The 27636-nt window shown below is 48.7% G+C and overlaps 1 protein-coding gene across 1 annotated transcript; it reads right to left on the bottom strand.

The window, feature by feature from the left end:
* LOC143280386 (QRFP-like peptide receptor) lies at nt 1-27636 on the bottom strand. Its single transcript, XM_076585021.1, has 7 exons — nt 27624-27636; nt 22040-22342; nt 11694-11789; nt 7479-7657; nt 4723-5058; nt 2140-2406; nt 1-478 (listed from the first exon to the last, which is right to left on the bottom strand). Exons 1-7 carry the CDS (start codon nt 27634-27636, stop codon nt 356-358), a joined length of 1317 nt encoding a protein of 438 aa, XP_076441136.1. The 3' UTR covers nt 1-355.

Genomic DNA, 27636 nt, shown 5'->3' with positions numbered 1-27636 from the left:
ACCCCAATTACCACCATCAAAATATTACAAGCGGAAGGCTCTTACACTGAAGAGGTGAATGCTGACAAAGAATACCACAATTCTGACGACGGAAGCTAAAGGTTGGGTCATTCAGACACCCAGTGGACATCCGAGGGGTCTGTGTAGAGGAGAAGAGAGGACTGGCCGTACTGAGTGAGTTAAACACTATAAACACCTTGACGCGATTCTTAGATTGTTTGTGGTCTCGAAGTTTGTTGTTGTAACAACTGTTTATATAGAAGGACGAAACCCTTTGCTTGTAATAAATGACCTCACTGAAGGCGACGACGTCATCTTGTGGTCGGCAGAGCGGCTGCTGAGGGACGGTGTGATGTCACACGGCGTTCACACGCTGCTCGGAGGAGGGCGTGACGTCACGGCGGGCGCTGTCTCTGTTGGAGGTGCGGAGTGATCCCTGTAACTGTGACCTCTCTGACTGCTGGCTGCTGATGGTGCCCTGCACACACACACACACACACACACACACACACACACACACACATTTGCGTGCGCGCGCGCGCGTGCGCACACACACACACACACACACACACACAGCGAGCACACACACACACAGCGAGCACACACACACACACACACACACACAGAGCGAGCACACACACACATACATACACACACGCTCGCACGCACAACACTCACGCACACACACACACACACAAGCTTTAATTATCCTTTCACTCCTATTGGAGTATGGAGGACTATTATGAAATAGTAATTCCATGCCCAAAACAAACATTTCCAAATACACAAGAATGTCACATAAAAGTTGAGAAACACAAATATCTTTTAACCCCCAAAGATTACCCAGACAACATTTGCAAATTTAATGAACTTATTTGTTGCTAAAATTACTTTTCTTTTTGCCTCCCTGGAGCATATTACAAAAATTTTTAAACCGATTTCAGAGGCAAAATTTTTTAGGCTCACATCTTTTTCGCAATTGATCACACTTGGGGCATTCCATTATAAAAAAAAAAAAAAGGAACTCATCCCCATTCTCTCTCTCTCTCTCACGCACACACACACGCGCGCACACAGAACTTAATCTGTAACGCTTTCTCTCGCACGTCAACCCCTGCACACCAGTTCGAGATAAACACACTGTCCTTTACTCTCTTTCTTCTACTCATTGCTTTATCGTCTATTCAATGAAAGAGATACGCATTTCTTCATTCATATATCCATTCATTCAATCATTCACTCGCGCATTTCAGCATACAATAAACACACGCAGTATGGGTGAGGAGAGTGGGTCGGGGGTCGGAAGTGAGGAAGGGGGGTGTATTCAGAAAAAAAACCAACATCATCAACCGGCTTACACTGGCGTGGAAGGGCATTAAGTGGAGGGGTCTTTGAGGCAAACTACCAGTAAAGTAAGTCACAACAAACTACCCTGCGCAGAGTGGGGCAGAACTGATGCTACAAAAATTGCTGGGAATTATGCAGACAAACAAGCTTGGGCTGACTAACAGGGACACACGTCACTCACACACACACACACACACGCACACACACACACACACAGACAGCGAACAAGCTAAGGGTGTTTACACATGAGTGGACGGACATGCTGTGGTTGGATACCAGTGACAGACCTTTTTGTCACCGCCTTGTGGGAGAGGAGGAGGAGGAGGTGGAGGGTCGTCAGTTATAGGAGAGCACGTTTTATAACGAACAAACACGTACGATCATCATTATGCTTCACGTTGATATTCGTAAGTCATGGCATTGTTACACTTCTTAAATGCACTGGTCTACTGAATACATTGGCATCAGGTCAGATATAGAGACCCGAGACAGAGAGAGAGAGAGGGGGGGGGGGGGGGGGGAGAGAAAGAGAGAGAGAGAGAGAGAGAGTACAAAGAAGAGACGGACAGACAGACAGACAGAGAGGAAACAGACAGACAGATAGAGAGGAGACAGACAGACAAGACAGACACAGAGACAGACAGAGAAGAGACAGACAGACAGAAAGACAGACGGAGAGTGGGAAAGGAACGTACATACTGTCTAACAGGAGACAGAGAGACAGACATACATGCGCGCACACACAACACAACACAACACAACACAGACAAAACCAAACGGGGGCCGACTTACCGTCCTGACCAGCCGCGCCCACTGACAGCGGAGGGCAGCCAGGGCCGCGCGCTGGAAGCCCCTGTGGAGGAGCCCGTAGAGCAGGGGGTTGAGGGCCGAGTTGGCGTGCGCCAGCAGAAGGCTGAAGGGGTAGGTGGGCAGCAGCCAAGCCCAGGGCCGCGTCAGGAAGGTGAGGCACAGGCTGACCACACAGTGTGGCAGCCAGCACACCGCGAACAGCACCGACACCAGCACCATCACCAGCGCCAGCCGCCGACGCCTAACCACCTGATGTCGTCGTCATCGTCAGCGTCAGTTTTGATCATCATCATCATCATCAACATCATCATTACCATCGTTTCACTACCACCATCATCTTCAAAATCCTGGTCGTTGTCAATGTTGTATTCGTCATCGCCATAATCATCATCATCAGCAGCAGCAGATACCCCTAACATTACCCCCACACATCCTGTACAGTATCCCACATACCCCCGTATAGTACACACATACCCGTATATAGAACCCCATATAAACCCTATCTAGTATCCCACATACCCCCTGTTTAGCACCCACGTCAACCCTGTATAGAAGCCACTTTCTCCCTGTATAACACCCCACGCTCCTCAGTACAGTACCCACATAGCAATATACAGAACCCAAATACCCCTGTGTAGTACCCACATACCCCCCAGAATAGTACCCACATAACCGTATACAGTACCCAAATACCCCTGTAAAGTGCCAACATACACCCCGTGTTGTACCCACATACCCCCAGAATAGTACCCACATAACTGTCTACAGTACCCAAATACCCCTGAAAAGTACCCACATGCCCCCTGTATAGTACCCCACATACCCCATGTGTACTATCCGACATATCCCCATACCGTACCCCACATACACCCTGTAAAGTACCCAACATACTCCCCTCATAGTACGGGGCTAGAATTTAATTATAGTGGAGAGTGTCTTGCTCAAGTTACATCCCCATTCTCTCGGCCAAGAGGGTTTTTGGACAGCCGGCATTGGGACGTTTTCCAAAGGCCAACTAACCCCCAAGGCTGCATCACTAAGAACCGGTGCAATCTTGCGTCCTGGTTTGAGAGTCATGGTCCTCCACAAGAGACTAAGCTGTAAATGACTTCCATCTATAGCAGTGTTTTTTTTTATTCTGAAAGCGTTTCTTAATTATTTCTTTTTGAGGGTGGGGAGTGGGAGGGGGGACAGTGGGGTGGGCGGGAAGGGGAACGGTCGGTCCCTCCGTGGATATGTCCAGCTATTTCTATCTGACCATGGCTAAGGTTTTCAGATGTCATTAAAGCAGCTTAAAAAATCGATGACATTTAATTCACTAATGGCCGCCTGCTTTATGGGAGGGGAGGCATATCTGGGGAATGGGCAGAAAGGCTGAAGGGGGAAAAAAACTATCAAGGAAAATATAAGTGAAAATCAAGAAAGTGAGAGTAAAAGATACGGGTGTGGAGACAGACAGACAGAGAGAGACAGAGACAGAGACAGAGAGACAGGGAGAGAAAGAAGAGAGAGAGAGAGAGAGACGAGAGGGAGAGAGAGAGGGGGAGAAAGGAGAGACAGAGGGACAGACGAGAGACAGAGACAGAGAGACAGAGAAAGGAGAGAGAGAGACAGACAGAGACAGAGGGAGAAAGGAGAGAGAGACAGAGACAGAGAAAGGAGAGAGAGAGACGAGAGGGAGAGAGAGAGAGAGTGGGGGTGGGGGCGGGAAGAAAGGAGAGAGAAAGAGAAGGATTGGAAGGGGGTGAGAGAGAGAGTGGGGGGTAGGGGGGGGGGGAAGAAAGGAGAGAGAAAGAGAACGGGGTGGGAGAGAAACAAAAAGACAGACAAAGAAACAGACAGATTTTAAAAAGCAAAAAAACAAAAACAAACAACAACAAAAACCCGCCCAAAACATACAAACAGAGAGAGAGAGAGAGGTACATAATCACAGACCGACAGACAGACTGAAGAGAAAGATACAGACACACACACACACACAGACACACACACACACATAGACACACACACACTTTTTTTTCACTGATGGCTTGATGTAAAGAAGAAAAAAAAAAAGAAATGGAGACATATATATCGACGGACAGACAGAAAGACTGACAGAGAGACGTACGGACCGACAGAGGTACAGATCGACACAGAGGCAGAGAGGGGTTGGAAGGCGCCCTGTTGCCGTGACTAGAAACGAAAGACGGACAGACAGACAGACAGACCGACCGACCGACCGAACGATAGACATTCAGACAGCGGACAGACAGACAGATGGACGGAGAGAGAGAGAGAGAGAGAGAGAGAGACAGACAGACAGACAGACAGACAGACAGAGGTCAAAATTAAAAAAAAATTATAATTGTCAGGCCTCTGAGTCATAACAATGCGAGTGCACAATTTCACGAAAAACATCATGCATTGATATAAATATTCACAGAGACAGAGAAAGAGAGAGAGAGAGAGAGAGAGAGAGAGACGGACAGACAGACATACAGACAGAGCGATACGGAGAGATGCAGAGGGGAGGTAGGCTACAAAGACGGAAAAAGACACACAAAGGGACGAGAGGAAGGCTACCCTGTCGTTGTGGCCGGACACAGACGAGTTTGTCCTGGCCAGGGTCTGGTCCTCCGCCCACAACCTGGACCCGATGCGGGTGTAGAGAGCCACGGTCAGAGCCGCGGGCAGCACGTACACCGCGCCCACCAGCACGCTGTCGTACAGCTGCCGGCTGCCGGCGCTGGGCCACGCCTCCGTGCAGTACTGCACCGACACGTGCGGGAAGTCCGGGAAATCCCGGAAGTGAGGTGTGTGCGGCGGTAGGTCCGGCACGAGCACCGCGTTCACTGCCAGCTGTTGTTGTTGTTGCTGCTGCTGCTGCTGCATGGTCACCCCCAGGTCATGGTACTCCACCTGGGGTTGGGGACCGTTGTCTGTCATCATTGTGGTTGTGGTGGTGATGATGAATATGAATGAATGAATGAATGAATGAATGAATGATACGGATACTTACATAGCGCCTATCCTCGGTCGGAGACCAAGCTCTAAGCGCTTTACAAACTCGGGGTCATTTGCACAACAGGCTGTCTACCTGGGAAAAGCCGACTGATGGTTGCCATTGGGCGCTCATCATTCGTTTACTGTGTCGTTCAATCAGGTTTCAGTCACGCACACATACACACTCAGACAGACATATAACATTTCACGTGCATGACCGTTTTGTTTATTTACCCCGCCATGTAGCAGCCATACTCCGTTTTCGGGGGTGTGCATGCTGGGTATGTTCTTGTTTCCATAACCCATCGAACACTGACATGGAATGCGGGATCTTTAACGTGCATACACACACAAAGGGGGTTCAGGCACTAGCAGGTCTGCACATATGTTGACCTGGGAGGTAGGAAATATTTTTGCCTTTTACCCACCAGGCGCCGATACCGAGATTCGAACCCGGGACCCTCAGATTGAAAGTCCAATGCTTTAGCCACTCGGCTATTGTGAATATGATGGGTGCTCCCACACCTCCATACCCCCCACCCCCCATCCACTGTATGGACGAAGGGAAGAGGGATTACCCATCCACAGATAAACCCACACCAGCACCACACCCCACACCTTCCCTACGGACGAGGAGGAAAGGAAGCACCCACCCACAGACACACCCATCCCCACACCCAACACCCACTCTACGGACGAGGAGGAGGGGAAATATATACCCACCCACAGACACCCCAACTCCCAAAACCTACGGACGAGGAGGTGGTAAAGTACCCAATTCACAGACACACTCCCACACACCACACGTCCCCACATACCCTACGGACGAGGAAGAGGTGAAGTACCCACCTACAGACACCCCCAAAACCCCACCCCTACCCTACGGACGAGGAGGATGGGACACCCCCACACCCCACTCCTGACGAGGAGGGGACACACACACACCCCATCCCCACACCTGACGAGGAGGAGGAGACACACACACACCCCATCCCCACACCTGACGAAGAGGAGGGGACACCCCCCCCCATCCCCACACCTGACGAGGAGGAGGGGACACACACACCCCCCATCCCCACACCTGACGAAGAGGAGGGGACACCCCCCCATCCCCACACCTGACGAGGAGGAGGGGAAACCCCCCCCACACACACACCTGACGAGGAGGAGGGGACACACACACCCCATCCCCACACCTGACGAGGAGGAGGGGACACACACACCACCCATCCCCACACCTGACGAGGAGGAGGAGACACACACACACCCCCCATCCCCACACCTGACGAGGAGGACGGGACACACACCCCCCCCATCCCCACACCTGACGAGGAGGACGGGACACCCCCCCCCCCCCCCCCATCCCCACACCTGACGAGGAGGAGGGGACACACACACACCCCATCCCCGCACCTGACGAGGAGGAGGGGACACACACACACCCCATCCCCGCACCTGACGAGGAGGAGGGGACACACACACACCCCACCCCCACACCTGACGAGGAGGAGGGGACACCCCTACACCCCATCCCCACACCTGACGAGGAGGAGGGGACACACACACACCCCATCCCCGCACCTGACGAGGAGGAGGGGACACACACACCCCCCACCCCCACACCTGACGAGGAGGAGGGGACACCCCTACACCCCATCCCCACACCTGACGAGGAGGAGGGGACACACACACCCCACCCCCACACCTGACGAGGAGGAGGGGACACACACACCCCATCCCCACACCTGACGAGGAGGAGGAGACACACCCACACCCCACCCCCACACCTGACGAGGAGGAGGGGACACACCCACACCCCATCCCCACACCTGACGAGGAGGAGGAGACACACCCACACCCCACCCCCACACCTGACGAGGAGGAGGGGACACACCCACACCCCACCCCCACACCTGACGAGGAGGAGGAGACACACCCACACCCCATCCCCACACCTGACGAGGAGGAGGGGACACCCCCCCCCCCCCCATCCCCACACCTTACGAAGAGGAGGGGACACCCCCCCTCCATCCCCACACCTGACGAGGAGGAGGGGACACCCCCCCCACCCCCACACCTGACGAGGAGGAGGGGACACACACACACCCCATCCCCACACCTGACGAGGAGGAGGGGACACCCCCCCCCCCCATCCCCACACCTGACGAGGAGGAGGAGGGGACACACACACACACACCCATCCCCACCCCCACACATACCCCACGGACGAGGAGGAGGGGACGCACCCACCCACAGTCCCCCACATTCTACCCCCACCTTACAGACGAGGAGGGGGAAGTACCCACCCACACCCACACCCCCACCCACACACCTACCCTGCGAACGATGAGGAGAGGGAGGACGATGACGGCGGCCAGGAGCCAGGTCAGCACCACCAGATGGCGCACTCTCCGCACGGAGAAGACGTGGCGGTTCCTCATTGGCCGGAGGATGGCGACGTAACGGTCAGCGGCCATTAACACGATGGTCAGCACACTGGCCACGATGCTGATTCCTACATGCACGTCATACACGTCTTGTTTTTCCCTTCACTGTTAGCAACACGAGTTGACAACTTCAATAAAGTCAGTCCTCTTTTCTGTACCATAACATTTTCTTTGTAATTTAACTTGAGATGCAAAATTCCCCAAACTGTGCCCCCAACCCCTCCTTCACTAACACACTCCGGGTTTATAGACTCCTCTTTTCCTTTCCATTATGTTGCCCTTTGTTATTTCAATGTAAAATTATTCACCCAATGTCCTCGCATCTTTTGCTGTTCAAACACTGAAAACTTATACAGAGTCCACGTTTCTGTTCTATAATACTACCCTTTCTAAAAATCAATATAAAATTCTTCACACTTCAGGAAATCTTAGATTTGTTCTTACAATATGATGAGTTTAAAGCATATAATACGGATCTGGAAGCATACCCAGATTCAAACACTCCGTTGTCGGCCGCCGTTCTTTCTCTGTCTCTGGACTTTGGAATGAACTTCCTCTTTCGCTTCATCAGGTCTCCTCACTCAGCTCTTTCAAGTCTGGCCTTAAAACCCACCTCTTCCCAAGGTAGCCTCCCTCCCCTGCCTTTTCTTTGTCTTAAGTTTCTCAAGTTTAGAGTTATGCATGCGTGTGAATGACTGATGTGAAAGTGCTTTGATTTGTCTCTGCACACGATTCAGCGATATCTAAGTACTTATTATCATCATTATAATTATTATTATTATTCATATTGAAATAAGACTTGTCAAACGCAACCTGGAAAATCAAGAATACAATTTTGAGCCACAAGACAGCGATGAATTTCTAATATAGGACGATCGTTCAGTTTTCTGTTCTGGTATGATGAAAGCTGAATCTGCTTGGCGACTATCTGGGAGTAGGTCGCCTGTGTAAATCTTAAATGATCACAGTATTCATTCAGAAGGTGTAGCCGGACTTCCGTTGCCATAATATTTGGATTTTCGTTTCCCCAGAAATTGGCCTCGAATTCCCCCTCCATGAGAAGATCGGAGAAAGATTCCCTCACAGTGCATGATTTTCTTGTGTGGAAAGTTCACTGATGTAGTGGAGGCCTTATGTTTATCTGATTATGTTTTCAGTTTGTGGTGAAAGGACAATAATTATGTAGGAGTACTGTCGTATGAGATATGATAACAGTGTTTGATATAGACTTGCTTTCATTATTCAATATGGGCTTTCCAAATTAGTTTTGAAGTACGAAATAACCCTACACATTTAACCATATTTTTGTATTGAATTGTCTCTTTTTCAACTTTGAATGTTGGTAACTCTTCTAGGTTAGCACCATGTTAAAAAGCACTATGTGTGTTTTTTATCTGTTGATAATGTAAGACCATTATCGACAACACATCTATTCAATTTATCTATTTCTCTTTGGTATATTTTCTTTATGTAGTTTAAAACCCTTTTTGATGTATTTCATTTCATTGTTACGTTCTTCTACATACATAGTCATCTGCATATTGCACAAAGACTACGTCTCTTAATGTGTTGGGGTATGTCGTTCAACAAATATTAAACAGAACATGGGCAAAAACATAGCTTGGGGGTAACCTCATGCGAAGACCTGGGATATGAGAACGTATTCCCTATTCAAACTCGTACCTGTATACTTCTTTTACTTGGGATTTTGTTTTGCATATAATCAAGGAGACATCCTACTAAGCGAACAGATTTCAGTTTAAAAAGTAACTTTGCATGCCAAATCTGATCCAAGACTTTCTTTATATCAAAAAGAGTTGCCAGAAAATTTTTCCTTCAAGCGAATTGTTGTTTTACAAGTGTTGTTAGTATTGTGCACCAACTTCACCGAACACCCGCTTGACTGATTGGAATGATCTTATTTTTATGGCAATGGCATATCAACCTTCTCAAAATTATTCTTTTCATTAGTTTACCAGTATGTGACGTTAGTGCAACTGGCTTGCAACTGTTCTTATCTGTTTTGCATTTTCCTTGTTCATAAATTGGTATTGCAATAGACTGTTTCCATTGTGCTGGCTTTAAACCATCATTCGAGCATATTTGGAGAAAAAAGGTAAAATAAAAAATATAAAATTTAAAAAAAAAGAAAAAAAAAAAGAAGCTCAACAATAAAACAAAATTTTCTGGTAAATGTCTCAGCATATCAGTGGAGACTGCACCAAGTTCAATGTACGTTTTCTTGTTAAGGGGGGACAGCAGTGCGTCCTCAATCTTAATGAATGTGAGCGGAGCATTGATATTTGTATTTGTATTCCTTTTTATCACAACAGATTTCTCTGTGTGAAATTCGGGCTGCTCTCCCCAGGGAGAGCGCGTCGCTACACTATAGCGCCACCCATTTTTTTTTGTATTTTTTCCTGCGTGCAGTTTTATTTGTTTTTCCTGTCGAAGTGGATTTTTCTACAGAATTTTGCCAGGAACAACCCTTTTGTTGCCGTGGGTTCTTTTACGTGTGCTAAGTGCATGCTGCACACGGGACCTCGGTTTTTCGTCTCATCCGAATGACTAGCGTCCAGACCACCACTCAAGGTCTAGTAGAGGGGGAGAAAATATCGGCGGCTGAGCCGTGATTCGAACCAGCGCCCTCAGAATCTCTCGCTTCCTAAGCGGACGCGTTACCTCTAGGCCATCACTCTACTGACTGTTACCCTCTCCTACGGTTCTATGTTTTCTGTTTCTAGGTGACAGACCTTTCAAGTCCATAGACAATGAGAACATTTCTGCAAATGTTTCTGCCTTCTATGCATTGGACATATTCTTTTATCTTCTAGTTTAATTGGGCAAGATGGCAAACTTACACCTTCTTTCATTTCGTTGATTTTCCAGGAGGATTAATATTATCTTTTAGCTATTGCAATGACCATGCTGTGAGTGCGTGTGTGTGTGCCCGCGCGCGCGCGCGCGTGTGTGTGTACGTGTGTACGTGCGTGTGTGCGCGCGTGTGTTTGTGTGTGTGCGTGTGCGCACTGAGAAATTAGGAAAACATCAATGTGTGTAAAGTCTTTTCACTATATGTCATTTTCATTTTCCTTGATATGAAAAAGCAATTATTTGACTTTGACGTTTAAAGAGAATAAGAGAGGAGGAGAGAGAGAGAGAGAGAGAGAGAGAGAGAGAGAGAGAGAGAGAGAGATTTACAGTGGCTTTATTTCATCGATATTGGTATTATTATCTCTTTTGTATCACATGTATTCATAAATTACTGCTGAGTTCATCACTTTATTCAAGCAGAGGCACAAGAAAAGCGTGCATGCAAAGTGGTCAATGGATCGGATCCTTCGTCACAACGAAACAGTTCTACGAATTCAGCTCTTGTGAGAAGCGGTGACGTCCTGCAGGCGAACTACAAGAACCTCGCTGTTCGCCAATGCAGAACACGAGTGTATGATTTGGGGAGACGTCAAATACGCACCCGTCAGTGTTAGCAGACCATGGATGGAGCTGCGCCCTGGGCGGTGATCGATACAGTGTCGGGTGTGGCGGGACAGGTCAGTACGGGGAATGACAGTCCCTCCCACACTACGCAAATGTGACGTCCAACTCTGCTATGTCCTGGGGGAGGCTTTACAGTTCCGTCTATGATTATAACTGACCACCATGACAACCATGTCCGTCTGCGTGATTGCATCAGTGCATGCAGAGGCAATGTGTAATTGCTACTTTGACCACAGGATTGAAAAGAAAAAAAAAAAAGAAAAAAAAAGGAAAGAAAGAAGGGAAGGACTTAGGGACGAACAATAGTTGTTTCAGTTGTTCGAATTTTTTCTGTCCCCATTTTTTCTATTTCCTCCTTCATTCCATTCCTCGCCTTCATTTTGATGATCTTTTTTTTGTTGTTGCTGTTGTTGTTCCCGTTCTGGTTCTTGTTCTTCTATTATGCTGTTATGGATGTTGTTGTTGTTGATGATGATTTGTTGTGGATGTTGTAATGCTGTTGTTGATGATGGTAATAATAAAACGTTGATTTTATAATAAAAAAGAAAAAGAAAAAGGAAGGAAGGAAGAAAGAAGGAAAAAAAAGGTGAGAGCTGCAGTGCTCACCTTGCAGGTATCCGGTGACCTTACACATGAGTTCCCCGAACACCCACACCTGGTACAGGTACCGAACCGCTGTGATGGGGATACAGAACAAGCCCACTGCAACACACACACACACACACACACACACACATACACACACACCTGTCCATCAGTCAACATAACACCTGTACTGGATTAGTCATACTGTCCTTAATTAATCAGTCATCACACCTGTACCTTAATTAATCATACCTGTCTTTAATCAGTCATCACAATACCTGTTCATCACACATTCGCGACATCCTGTCCTTAATGAGTCATCACACCTGTCCTTAATCAATCATACCTATCTCTAATCAGTCATCACAATAAATGTGTATCACTCATTGCGACATCATGTCCTTAATCAGTCATCACACCTGTCCTTAATCAATCGTACCTGTCTTTAACCAGTCATCACAATACCTGTCAATCACTCATTGCGACATCCTGTCCTTCATCAGTCATGACAACACCTGTCCTTTAATCGGTCATCACGCCTGTGCTTAATCAATCATCAACACACCTGAACTTCATCAGTCATTACCACACCTGAACTTCATCAGTAATCACCGCACCTGTCCATCAGTCATCGCGCCTGTCCTTAATCAGTCATCAGAACGTATCTGTCCTTCATTTGCCATCACAACACCTGAACAGTCAGTCACCAACCAGTCTGAATCAGTCGCCTACCTGTCTGAAACAGTCGCCTTACTTTACCTTTAACGTCTATGCACAAGGTGGGCTGTTTTTACACGAAGAGTCTATGTATAAAAGATCAAGGTCTCATAAACTGCAAGCTTAGAAGAAAATTTAGAGTAAATGTCCAACTGGACTGTGAAGCAAATCTTCTTAAAGTTCAAACGATAACAAGAAACTGTCGACAAAATCTTTAAACGATCTTTCAAGAAAGCTGGGTACAAAAGGTTATGAAGCCTCGCATTCAAAAATGTATGAGAAATGGAAAGTTTTCCAACACAACAGCAGTTCAGAATCAGTTTCACAAGGAGGCATTACTGCGTTCGGACAAATCCATATACACTACACCACATCTGCTAGGCAGATGCCTGATAGCAGCGTGACCCGATGCGCTTGTCAGGCCTTCAGTGCATGCTTGTATATTTGTGCACCGATCAGAGTGGATTTTTTAACATAATTTTGCCACCAGAACAACGCTCTCGTTGCCATGGGTTCTTTTTCAGTGCGCCAAGTGCGTGCTGCACACGGGACCTCGGTTTATTGCATCATCGAGTGCATTAGCCGAATGGTTAAAGCGCTGGACTTTCAATCTGAGGGTCCTGGGTTCGAATCTCGGTGCACCTGGTGGGTAAAGGGTGGAGATTTTCCGATCTCCCAGGTCAACATATGTGCAGACCTGCTAGTGCCTGAACCCCGTTCGTGTGCATGCGCACGCAGAAGATCAAATACGCACGTTAAAGATCCTGTAATCCATGTTAGCGTTCGGTGGGTTATGGAAACAAGAATATACCCAGCATGCACACCCCCGAAAACGGAGTATGGCTGCCTACATGGCGGGGTAAATAAAAAAACAAAACACGGTCATACACGTAAAATGTTACATGTCTGTCTGAGTGTGTATGTGTGTGCGTCTGAAATCTGATTGAATGACACAGGAAACGAATGATGAGCACCCAGTGGCAGCCGTCAGTCGGCTCTACCCAGGTAGGCAGCCTGTGGTGCAAATGTCCCCGTGTATGTAAAGCGCTTAGAGCTTGGTCTCTGACCGAGGATAGGCGCTATATAAGTATCCACATCAATCAATCAACCAATCAACCAAAGGACTAAACGCTCGGTTTGATTTTCCAGTCAAACTTGGGAGAAAGGGCGAGAGTGGGATTCGAACCCACACGCTCAAGGACTCTCCAACGCAACAGCACGTGACGATTGGACTATATTTAGATACCAGTGTGAATGTTTACGATAATGTTTTACCCAAACCTAGGGTAGGCTCTCAAGGCCTGTAGCTTTTTTGACTGTAGCTTGATGAAGCCTTATGTACACGAAAGTATGTCTTCACAAGTGACTGAGAACGTTGATGTTTTTGACTTTTTTGCGTTCATTATCAGTTGTTTCGCTTGTCAGTTTAACGACTTCTCTTTTACGAAGTCCTTTAAGTAATTTCCTGAAATCGTATTTAGAATTTTTTTTTTTTTTTTCAAATTTCACCTTCATTTCACCCTCATTTGCCCAGTTTCCCCCAACCCTCCATTCATTCACATCTCCCACCCCTTCTAACCGATAATGCTCAAATGTATTCATAAATACTTTAACAAAATGTCTTCAATCACCGATATGTGTGACGGGGCATTAAAAAAAAAATCCTCCTCTTCTCTCTCAAGGCCTGATCAGCGTGTTGGGTTCATACGAAAGTCAGGCATCTGCTCCTGTATTTTTAACAGCAATTGTGGTGTAATGAATATGGATCAGTCGGCACTCTTGACACCTCCTAGAAACAGAAACCGAAATCAGTTGATCAGGTTCATTTCATCTGAATCTGTAAACTAACGTAGCGCTTTTAACGCGAGCTCCCGACCTGTTCTTTGAGGCTGACGCATCTTCCAGAAGAACTGGTTTACTATTCATCATGCTATCACAACGGAGTCCAGGATGAGGAGAGAAGTGGGGGAGCGGGGGGGGGAATAAGGAGGAATTGCATGATGCATTATGGGTAAAGCTCCCAGTCTCTATGGCCCGAACTCGGATCATGTAAAGGGGTTCAAGGCGGGGATCACCCTGGAATCTTGTGAAATGGAGAATGGAGAATGAAAAAGGCCGAGCTTGGGGACAGCGAATCTGATTGGGTATAGAGTGTGCGCGTGCAGACGGGGAGGAGGGGGGGGGGGATTGGATCACGTGACTCTTCCGGAGTCAACTGCCGGAGGATGTAACCGGAGTTCAGAATACATCAAGGATCCGTGGCCCTGCCTCCGCTTCCGGACAGACACGGACACCGTATCCTACCCTTCTTTCTGTGGGGGAGATGACACACATCTGAACACACACACACACACACACACACACACACACACACAGAGAGAGAGAGAGAGAGAGGAGAATGAGAGAGAGAGAGAGAGAGAAAGTGAGAGAGAGGGGGAGAGAGAGAGAGTGAGACAGAGAGAGAGAAAGAATGAGAGATGGAGAGAAAGTGAGAGACAGGAGACAGAGAGAGAGAGAGAGAGACAGAGAGAGAGAGAGAGAGAGAGAGAGAGACAGAGACAGAGAGAGAGAGAGCTGAACTGAACTGAACGCTGAACGACTTTAATGGCTCAGGCCATCATGACAACGGTAAAAAAAAAAATAACTGTTAGAGGAAAAACAATAAAAACGTATTCTTCAGGTAAGAAAAAAAGAGAGAGGCGGATTGGGGAAATGGGGGTCCGGGGGTGGGGGGGTATAAGCGTTTGGAAAATCTAGGCTTAAGAACACGATTTCTATGATGATAAAAAAAGAGAAAGAAAATGAATAAATAGATAAATAAATAAAAACCCCGGATGAAAACCAAATTGAAACTACACACACACACACACACACACACACACACACACACACACACACGTTGCCAGCAATTTCCCGAAAATAAGCATTTCTGTCCAGGCTCTGGAATCTTCACTCCACCCCTCTCCTCTTCCTCTTCCCCCACTCCCCGTTCGCCACTGACCCCCCCCCCCCCCCACCCCCACCCCCCTTCTCGAAGGAGCTGTCATTCAGCGCCTTCGGGTCTACCCCAGCCCAGCCACACTCTGGCGCATACAGAACTCTGCTGCCCGACTCGTCCTCAGAAAGAAAAGATCTGAGCACATCACTCCTCTTTTGCAGCATCTCCACTGGCTCCCTGTCTCACACAGAATAAAATACAAGATCAGCACTCTATGTTTACGCATACCCAGATTCAAACACTCGACTGTTGCCGCCGTTCTTTCTCTGTCTGTGGATCTTGTAATTGGAATGAACTTCCTCTTTCTCTTCGTCAGGTCTCCACACTCAACTGTTTCAAGTCTGGCCTTAAAACCCACCTCGTTCCAAAATAACCTCCCTTCCCTGCCTCTTCCTGTCTTCGTTTTATTTCCAGTTTTAGAGTTATGCATGCGTTTGAATGACTGGTGCGAAAGCGCTTTGATTTGTCTCTGCATAAGATTCAGCGCTATATAGATATAATAATAATTATTATTATTAAGGTGTTTGAGAAGAAGAAGAAAATTTGTCAGCAAAACTCTGTCGCCGGAGGTTACGTAATACCAACAAAGCTCTAAATATAAACTCTTCGACGAGAGTCAAGTATCGTTGCTGATCCCTTTATTTCACGCCGATCTCCATCCAAGGTTACAAGTTTGAAGAATTAAGTAAATAAGAACTTTGTCTACATTTAATCAGGTTGGTGGAGATGAAACTCCGGGGGGAGGGGGGAGGAGGGCAAGATCGATATTAGCGATCTACATTTATTCCGGTTGGTGGAGTCGAAACGGAGACAAGATCGATATTAGCGATCTGTGTGTTTTGTCCGCGTCCTGTTGTTTGCTGTTCCAACCGTTACAGGTGACACTCACAGAACTGTTTCATTCCAGGGGTATTCTGCAATAAAACGTGTACACTATATTGAACTAGTTAATAGAAGACTTCTTTTGGGGGTTAGTGAAAATTAATGAAACGGTGATGAAACAACAAAAAAGTACAAAGAGGAGATTTTTAAATTCATATATGTATAGAATAATTTTATTTTGAATATTAGTGCCTGTGTGTGTTTCAGCACAAGACACATGAACAGAATATCAAAATTTGCGTACACCACTGACGAACTGTTGCTGTTCTATTGATATTCAAAGTTCAAGAAGAAAAAAAAAGAGAAAAAAAAGGCGCGAGTGGTTACTATTGTTGTGAGCGGCAAATTAATCTCTATAGAATTTCGTTATCAGTCTTGCAAACTTGCAGCATTAGAGATGTCGGTTGAACTTTTAGTGACCTTTAATCAAGAAAATTTCATCAGGCAGGAGTTCAGCTTACGAACGAATGAGATTTCCGGCAACTTTTTGAGATAAGTTTCACACATCCAGTATTGTTCACCCCGTTTTATATCTGAATGTTTGATTACAAGTTCATGATCTTTTTTGAAAAAAATCTGCCTGTCTTTGGTGTGAGATTGTGAGAGGACGGAAGATTGGTGGGTCAGTGCAAAACTATCAGAACTGAAACAAAAAGTGTCACAGGAACATGTCACCCCTAGTGACACCCTTCCCCACCCCCTAGGTCTGTGGCTATTCATCAGACACAGATACCATCTTCTGTTGCGTTCGTGGGCTGTGCCTCCCATTCTCACTCGTATACACGAGTTGGCTTTTACGTGTATGACACATGGAGGGGTGTGTGTGTGTGGGGGAGGGGGGGGGGGTACATGCCGGGTATGTTCTTGTTTTCATAACCAACCGAACGGTAATGTGGATTACAGGATCTTTAAAGTGAGTATTTGATCTTCTGCATATATATATATATATATATATATGCACACACGAAGGGGATTCAGGCACTTGCAGGTCTGCACATCTGTTGACGTGACCTGAGAGAGGAAAAATCTCCACCTTTTACCCACCAGGCTCCGTGATCGGGACTGGAACCCGGGACTCACAGACTGATAGCGAAACGCTTTTACCACCCGGCTGTTGCGCCCTTCAGGCACAGGTACAGTATCTTAAGGCATCATCAAATCATCATCACTTCATCCCCCCTTACGTCTCCCCCCCCCCACCACTGGTGTGTGGCCAAGTCATCAGACACGGGTATCTGAAGGCATCATCAAACCATCATCACTTCAGCCCCCTACCTCTCCTCCACCCTGTCACTATCTAATTCCCTCACGAGCCCTGTACACGGTGTTGAAGCTGAGTAGGATGTCTATTACCTTTTCACACTCCACACATCACTGACTCTGTGGAGAGAAGCAGCAGAATAAGGGAAACGTGGCAGAAATGGTTTTGCTCAGTGATAGCAGACTGCGATACAACCCACACTGATCACATTTCTCACAGGTGGAAAAAAGATCGCTGTTACCTGATGAATCCATTCATCACACATCGTCTACCCCCTCCTCTTCTCCGGCCTCACTCCCTTCCAACCACCCCTCTCCCCTGCCCCCACCCCCACCCCCCGCCCGTCCCAGGCCCGAACCCCCAAGTCTCTCAGACTGTTTTCCAGGACGTTCAGTGCGGGCAGGTTGGCCGGCGTGAGTGAGATCTGGCCGTCACGTGTTCAGCTCGCGGGTTCTGTTTCAACAGCTGTTTTACATAGCAAGCTCCACACAACGCGCTGACACCTAGCTCACCGTGATTCACAAACCATCTCCCCTCGCCTCAATCCCACTGAGAGAAATATATGTCTATGCTCAATTCCTACCATCCCCTCCCGTCTTCAGTTCCCCTCCCTATCCTCTCCTCCATAGGAGATGTAAACGCCATCCCTACCCCTGAAACGGAAACAAAATTGTTGAACACCAACATGTCAGCTATCATTTTGACCATGAGTATTCTAAAACGTAATTCTGACTGGTTCCTGTATCAGTCATAACTCTGACTGTGACTGTTTCCTGTGTCAGTAATAACTCTGGTTTCTGTATCAGTAATAAGTGACTGGTTCGTGTGTCGGTCCTAACTCTGACTGTGACTGGTTCCTGTCAGCCATAACTGACTGGTTCCAGTATCAGTAATTACTGACAAGTTCCTGTGTCAGTCATAACTCTGGTTCCTGTATCAGTCATAACTGACTGGTTTCTGTGTCATTCATAATTCTGTGTCAGTAATAACTCTGACTGGTTCTCGTGTCAGTCGTGTCTCTGACTGGTTCCTGTGTAAATAATGCACCCGACTGGTTATTTCATCAGTAATTATTCCGACTGGTTCCTGTGTCAGTCAAAACATTGCCTGGTTTCCATGTCTTTCACAAGTCAGGAATTGCTGAGAGAACTGAAACGGGTTCGGGGTTAAGCTGTTTGCAGACATGACGGGGAGTGCGGGTTGGAGAGAGAGGCGGGGCGGGTGGGGCGGAGCGTTGTGTGATGGGCACAAAAGTAAAAAGCGGATTACGTGTCGACGATGGCTGAGCGAAAGGCTTTAGGGCAGGAGACGTCTGTCTGTTGCCACAGGCTGGCGCCACACTCCCATCCCTCCCGGTTAGCTTTGTGGGCAGCGGATTCCACTTTAGGGAGCAAAATAAACCCCCAGTAAGCGGGGAGATATCCCGGCAGTTAAATGGGCAGACAACCACCTGGCCTGAATGTTCAGCAACTAATCCCTCTTTGAATTGCGCATTAACCCTTGCCAGTCTGAACTTCTTCGCTGTTCATCTTGAAATGTATTTGTTATAGCCGGTGGTGATGTAATCTTTGATCGCAAAAAGCATTCCGGTTATATGAAAACACACTTAAAACAAACAAGTTAATACCGTGGTGTAATCCCTAGCCGAAAAAGGCTTCAATGCTGTTTGAAAATACGGGGTTTGGATGTGTTGAGACAAACCAGGTCAGGCGGGTTGCGAAAAGCGAGCTCTTCACCTGTAACCATTTTAACCCCTCATGTAACGCCCCGTATAATCTTTGTCATCCCTCATGTAAATCCACCTATAACTTTTGTGACCCCTCATGTAAACCCCCCTATAACTTTTGTAGCCTTCATGTAAACCCTCATGTAAACCCACCAATAACCTTTGTAACCCCCCATGTAAACCCTTTGTAACCCCTCTTGTAAACTCACCTAAATAGTTTGTAACCTCTCATGTAAACCCTCCTATAATCTTCGTAGCCCCTACTGTAAACCCACCTAAACCCTTTGTAACCCCTCATGTAAACCCACCTATAAGCTTTGTAACACCTCATGTAAACCCACCTATAAGCTTTGTAACACCTCATGTAAACCCACCTATAAGCTTTCTAACACTTCATGTAAACCCACCTATAAGCTTTGTAACACCTCATGTAAACCCTCCTGTACTCTTTGTAACCCCTCATGTAAACCCTCTGGTAAACTTTGTAATGCATCATGTAAACCCACCTATACAGACACAGACAGACAGTACACTGTGGACCATGGGACAGATAGACAGACAGACAGACAGACAGACAGTGCACTGTGCACCGTAAGACATACAGACAGACAGACAAACAGACAGCGCGCTGCAGACCATGAGACAGACGGATGGACACACGGAGGAACAGAAAAACGGACGGAGAGGCATACACACAGACACAGACATACATACACACAGACAGACAGACACACACACACACACACACACTTTCTCTCTCTCACATTCGCGCGTTCGCAGGCAAACGCGCTTCTGCATCTACCACTATCACTACTTCCATTACAAAGTCCATCTCTCGACACCTCCTCTGACAACCAGCACACCGCCTGAAGGAGAGATGTGTGTGGGATTGCTGCTCTCTTGTCTCCCGTACAACGCTGTTTGCTGAACTGTCCAACCACCCTTCAGTGTGTGTCTGTTCCTCTCTCCTGTGTCCCCTCTGTCCACCCTGTGTCCACCCACCCTTCAATGTGTGTCTGTGTATATCCCCGTTGTCGACCCGCTGTCCACTCGCCCTTCACTGTGTGTCTGTGTGTCCACCCTGTGTCCACCCACCCTTCACTGTGTGTCTGTGTGTCCACCCTGTGTCCACCCACCCTTCACTGTGTGTCTGTGTGTCCACCCTGTGTCCACCCACCCTTCACTGTGTGTCTATGTGTCCACCCTGTGTCCACCCGCCCTTCACTGTGTGTCTATGTGTCCACCCTGTGTCCACCCACCTTTCACTGTGTGTCTCTGCTTCGTCCACCCTGTGTCCACCCACCCTTCACTGTGTGTCTATGTGTCCACCCTGTGTCCACCCACCCTTCACTGTGTGTCTGTCCACCCTGTGTCCACCCACCCTTCACTGTGTGTCTATGTGTCCACCCACCCTTCACTGTGCGTCTATGTGTCCACCCTGTGTCCACCCACCCTTCACTGTGTGTCTATGTGTCCACCCTGTGTCCACCCACCCTTCACTGTGTCCACCCTGTGTCCACCCACCCTTCACTGTGTGTCTATGTGTCCACCCTGTGTCCACCCACCATTCACTGTGTCTATGTGTGTCCACCCACCCTTCACTGTCTGTCTGTGTGTCCACCCTGTGTCCACCCACCCTTCACTGTCTGTCTATGTGTCCACCCTGTGTCCACCCACCCTTCACTGTGTCTATGTGTGTCCACCCACCCTTCACTGTCTGTCTGTGTGTCCACCCTGTGTCCACCCACCCTTCACTGTCTGTCTGTGTGTCCACCCTGTGTCCACCCACCCTTCACTGTCTGTCTATGTGTCCACCCTGTGTCCGCCCACCATTCACTGTGTGTCTGTGTGTCCACCCTGTGTCCACCCACCCTTCACTGTCTCTCAGTGTGTCCACCCTGTGTCCACCCACCCTTCACTGTCTCTCAGTGTGTCCACCCTGTGTCCACCCACCCTTCACTGTCTCTCAGTGTGTCCACCCTGTGTCCACCCACCCTTCACTGTGTGTCTGTGTGTCCACCCTGTGTCCACCCACCCTTCACTGTCTCTCAGTGTGTCCACCCTGTGTCCACCCACCCTTCACTGTCTCTCAGTGTGTCCACCCTGTGTCCACCCACCTTTCACTGTGTGTCTGTTTGTCCACCCTGTGTCCGCCCACCCTTCACTGTCTCTCAGTGTGTCCACCCTGTGTCCACCCACCCTTCACTGTGTCTATGTGTGTCCACCCTGTGTCCACCCACCTTTCACTGTGTGTCTGTTTGTCCACCCACCCTTCACTGTCTCTCAGTGTGTCCACCCTGTGTCCACTCACCCTTCACTGTCTCTCAGTGTGTCCACCCTGTGTCCACCCACCTTTCACTGTGTGTCTGTGTGTCCACCCTGTGTCCGCCCACCCTTCACTGTGTGTCTCTGCTTCATCCACCCTGTGTTCACCCACCCTTCACTCTATGTCTGCGTGTCCATGCTTTATCCACCCTTTGTCCACCTACCCTTCACTGTGTATCTGTGTACCCCCCTCTGAACCCTGTGTCCACCTTGTGCCCATCCTGTGTCCATCCTACCTTCACTTCGTGTGTCCATCCTCAGTCCAACCTCTGTCCGCCCTTTCTTTCCTTTCGTTTTCATCTAAAATCATTCTTAGTGAACAGATGTGAAATAGATGAACAACAACCGCACACACACACACACGCACGCACGCGCGCGCACACACACATACAGGCAGAGACAGACACACATATACACACACACACAGACACAGACACAGACACACACCACAGACTCACCCAGCAGGTCGGCCAGAGCCAGGTTACAGAGGAAGAAGTTGGGGGCGGACCTCCTCATCCTCCTGTCCACCCCCACCACCCCCAGCAACAGCACGTTGCCCCCCACCGCCACCACCATCACCGGCACGTACACCACCGCCAGTGCCACCGCCTCCTCCCTCCCGCCCTCCGCAGACCCCCACGCCCAATCCTCGCCGTACACGTCATCGAAAGTCACCTGGGAGCTGTCGTTCACGGTCATGCTGACGTCACTTCCGTTCACTGGGGCGCTGTCTGTGTGGTGAGATGCTGTCATTTCCCGTCCTGCGCAGACACCAAAATCACCCAGTCACACACTTCACGCCAACAACAAAAAGAACAACAACCACAGTCATTAGAGAGAGAGAGAGAGAGAGAGAGACAGAGACAGAGAGATAGAGAGAAAGAAGAAACAAGCAGATGAAGAGGAACAATGACAACAAAATGCATATATATATATATATATTTATATATATTTATATAAAAGAATATTGCGATAAAGAAATACACAATTGCATTTCCATTTCACACACACACACACACACACACACACACACACACACACACACACACACACACCACTGAACACAAATTCTCGGACACAATTACACCATGTCCATCCCACCAACATGCACATATTCCCTCATATAGTGCAAAATCCTTGCCAACACAAGCATATGCAAAACATTTCACAATTAATAATAGAGTGAAGAAACATGAAGAGGAAGAGGAAAAATAAGAGGAAGAGATACCCAGATTTAACCATTTTAATCTTCACTGACGTCAAAATATAGTGGAGTGATGGCCTAGAGGTAACGCGTCCGCCTCGGAAGCGAGAGAGAATCTGAGCGCGCTGGTTCGAATCACGGTTCAGCCGCCGATATTTTCTCCCCCTCCACTAGACCTTGAGTGCTGGTCTGGAAGCTAGTCATTCGGATGAGACGATAAACCGAGGTCCCGTGTGCAGCATGCATTTAGCGCACGTAAAAGAACCCACGGCAACAAAAAGGTTGTTCCTGGCAAAATTATGTAGAAAAATCCACTTCGATAGGAAAAACAAATAAAACTGCACGCAGGGAAAAAAAAGAAAAAAAAAAGAAAAAAAAGGGGTGGCGCTGTAGTATAGCAACGCGCTCTCCCTGGGGAGAGCAGCCCGAATTTCACACAGAGAAATCTTGTCTCCCGTACAACGCTGTTTGCTGAACTGTCCAACCACCCTTCAGTGTGTGTCTGTTCCTCTCTCCTGTGTCCCCTCTGTCCACCCTGTGTCCACCCACCCTTCAATGTGTGTTGTCGTTGTCGACCCGCTGCCCACTCGCCCTTCACTGTGTGTCTGTGTGTCCACCCTGTGTCCACCCACACTTCACTGTGTGTCTGTGTGTCCACCCTGTGTCCACCCACCCTTCACTGTGTGTCTATGTGTCCACCCTGTGTCCACCCACCCTTCACTGTGTGTCTATGTGTCCACCCACCCTTCACTGTGTGTCTATGTGTCCACCCACCCTTCACTGTGTCTATGTGTGTCCACCCACCCTTCACTGTCTCTCTGTGTGTCCACCCTGTGTCCACCCACCCTTCACTGTGTGTCTATGTGTCCACCCTGTGTCCACCCACCCTTCACTGTGTGTCTATTACAGACAAGCAGGAATGTGAGAGGAGGAGGAGGAGGAGGAGGACGACGACGACGACGACGAGGAGGAGGAGGAGGAGGAGGAAAAGTGAGATTACAAACAAGAAGGAAAAGTGATATTACAAACACATACATACATAGAGTGTATATAGGCACGGGAGAGAAAAAAAAAACAACATGAACAGGCAGGGACATAAGGTATCCTGTATCGGTGTGATAAAAAGAAATACAAATGCAAATACAAATATACTCAAATAGAGACTCCACCTTCAGCCTCACTCAAATTGGTATTCTTCCACCCATCTCTTTCTGAAAGACCAAAATATGCCCCTTTCACTGAAACCGAGTGTTCTACAATCATGACGGAACAAAAAAATCACGATACATAGAATATTCCAACGACAGAAAACAGGAAGGGATATCCTTTCAGGAACTTTCTAGTAACTTCTGGAATTATTACGTACTTTCACTTCCAGAACGTTACACAAACTAACATTTTCTTCACATACATCCTCAGCTAAATAAACATCATATAGAACACTAAAACTTCCGAGCCAAAATGTGAACAGTTCATTCTGAATCCACAAACAAGGTTTCTAAAAGGAAAATTTTGATATGTTGGTAACAAGTATCAAGAAAACATATCAAAACATATTACAGACAAGCAGGAATGTGAGAGGAGGAGGAGGAGGAGGAGGAGGACGACGACGACGACGAGGAGGAGGAGGAGGAGGAAAAGTGAGATTACAAACAAGAAGGAAAAGTGATATTACAAACACATACATACATAGAGTGTATATAGGCACGGGAGAGAAAAAAACAACAACATGAACAGGCAGGGACATAAGGTATCCTGTATCGGTGTGGGTGGCGAGCACCAATGATGTACCGACACTGACAGTAATTGTCTGCCCTTTCCCCCCTTCCAGGCACGGGAAGTGAGGGGCAGTAAGGGGAGGCGAGGCGCACTGCACGGTGGGGGGAGGGGGGGGATAATCATCCGCCCTTGTGACGTCTTCAGTAGTGCGGCCCTCCCCCCCCCCTCATGCCCCCTCCCCCACAACCACCCCCTTCCTGCCCCTGCCTCCAGTGCTAGACCCCAGACCTCTTCGAGGCTTGTCAATATTGACACCAGTGCCCGTTACCTTCGACTTCCCCGCCACCAACGGTCATTCCACCCGATTAACCCCGCTTTCTGCTAGAACTCCACTGGCTGTAGGTAAAGGATGGGGGGTGGGAGTGGGGGGGGGGGGGGAGGCGCCATAATTGTGTGTGTGTGTGTGTGTGTGTGTGTGTGTGTGTGTGTGTGTGTGTGTGTGTGTGTGAGTGTGTGTGTGTGTGTGGTGATGGGGATATTGGTATCGGGGGGATATAGTATTGTGGGGAGGGGTGATGGAGGGTAATGATATTGTGGGTAGTGGAAATGGGGACAATGGTATTGTGGAGAAGGGAGGTGGGGATAATGGTATTGTTGGGAGGAGAATACTTGTATTCTTGGGAGGAGTGATGGGGATCATGGTATTGTAGGCCTCTGCCCCCTCACTCCCCCCCCCCCCTGAACGTACACATATCTCCCCCCTCACTCCCCCTGGACGTACACATATCTCCCCCCTAAATCCCTTCTGGACGTACACACCTCTCCCCCCTCACTCTCCCTGGACGTACACATATCTCCCCTCTAACTCCCTTCTGGACGTACACACATCTCTCCCCTAACTCCCTTCTGGACGTACACACATCTCTCCCCTCACTCCCTTCTGGACGTACACACATCTCTCCCCTCACTCCCTTCTGGACGTACACACATCTCCCCCCTAACTCCCTTCTGGACGTACACACATCTCCCCCCTCACTCCCCATGAACCTACACATATCTCCCCCCTCACTCCCCATGAACCTACACATATCTCCCCCCTCACTCCCCCTAAACGTACACATATCTCCCCCCTAACTCCCTTCTGGACGTACACATATCTCCCCCCTAACTCCCTCCTGAACGTACACATATCTCCCCCCTAACTCCCTTCTGAACGTACACATATCTCCCCCCTAACTCCCTTCTGGACGTACACATATCTCCCCCCTCACTCCCCCTAAACGTACACATATCTCCCCCCTCACTTCCCCTAAACGTACACATATCTCCCCCCTAACTCCCTTCTGTACGTACACATATCTCCCCCCTAACTCCCTTCTGGACGTACACACATCTCCCCCCTAACTCCCCATGAACCTACACATATCCCCACCCTTACTCCCTTCTGGACGTACACATATCTCCCCCCTCACTCCCCATGAACCTACACATATCTCCCCCCTAACTCCCTTCTGGACGTACACACATCTCCCCCCTAACTCCCCTCTGAACGTACACATATCTCCCCCCTCACTCCCCCTAAACGTACACATATCTCCCCCCTCACTCCCCCTAAACGTACACATATCTCCCCCCTCACTCCCCATGAACCTACACATATCTCCCCCCTTACTCCCTTCTGGACGTACACACCTCTCCCTCCTCACTCTCCCTGGACGTACACATATATCTCCCCACTTACTCCCCATGAACCTACACATATCTCCCCCCTTACTCCCTTCTGGACGTACACACCTCTCCCCCCTCGCTCTCCCTGGACGTACACACCTCTCCCCCCTCGCTCTCCCTGGACGTACACACCTCTCCCCCCTCGCTCTCCCTGGACGTACACACCTCTCCCCCCTCACTCTCCCTGGACGTACACATATCTCCCCCATCACTCCCCCTGGACGTACACACATCTCCCCCCTAACTCCCTTCTGGACGTACACATATCTCCCCCCTCACACCCCCTGGACGTACACACATCTCCCCCCTAACTCCCTTCTGGACGTACACACATCTCCCCCCTAACTCCCTTCTGGACGTACACACATCTCCCCCCTAACTCCCTTCTGGACGTACACACATCTCCCCCCTCACTCTCCCTGGACGTACACACATCTCCCCCCTCACTCCCCATGAACCTACACATATCCCCACCCTTACTCCCTTCTGTTCGTACACATATCTCCCCCCTCACTCCCCATGAACCTACACATATCTCCCCCCTTACTCCCTTCTGGACGTACACATATCTCCCCCCTCACTCCCTTCTGGACGTACACATATCTCCCCCCTCACTCCCCCTGGACGTACACACATCTCCCCCCTAACTCCCTTCTGGACGTACACATATCTCCCCCCTCATTCCCCATGAACCTACACATATCTCCCCCCTTACTCCCTTCTGGACGTACACACATCTCCCCCCTCACTCCCCCTGGACGTACACACATCTCCCCCCTAACTCCCTTCTGGACGTACACATATCTCCCCCCTCACTCCCCATGAACCTACACATATCTCCCCCCTTACTCCCTTCTGGACGTACACACCTCTCCCCCCTCACTCCCCATGAACCTACACATATCTCCCCCCTTACTCCCTTCTGGACGTACACACCTCTCCCCCCTCACTCTCCCTGGACGTACACATATCTCCCCCCTCACTCTCCCTGGACGTACACATATCTCCCCCCTAACTCCCTTCTGAACGTACACATATCTCCCCCCTCACTCCCCCTGGACGTACACACCTCTCCCCCTCACTCCCTTCTGGACGTACACACATCTCCCCGCTCAACCCCCTCCCACCCATTTCACTGGACGTACATATCTCCCCCCCCCTCACCCCCTTCTCTCCCCAGGTCACTCTCCCTGGACCTACAAAACCACCTCTCACGGAGAGTCATTAATTAGGCCCGCTACGCACATACCGAACATTCCTTTTCTCCCAATTAAGAAGCAGACAGGTCTCACCCACTCTGCTTAATTAATTACGACCACTCCCGATCCGCCTTTGACTGAAAGTAGGAAAGTTTGTATCTTGGGGGCATGGCCAAATAAGATAGTACTTACCAACTTCATCCAT

The sequence above is a fragment of the Babylonia areolata genome, chromosome 3, assembly GCF_041734735.1.
Source record: "Babylonia areolata isolate BAREFJ2019XMU chromosome 3, ASM4173473v1, whole genome shotgun sequence".
Taxonomy (NCBI): domain Eukaryota; kingdom Metazoa; phylum Mollusca; class Gastropoda; order Neogastropoda; family Buccinidae; genus Babylonia; species Babylonia areolata.
Note: the sequence above shows the minus strand (reverse complement) of the source record. Positions and strands in the feature narration are given on the sequence as shown.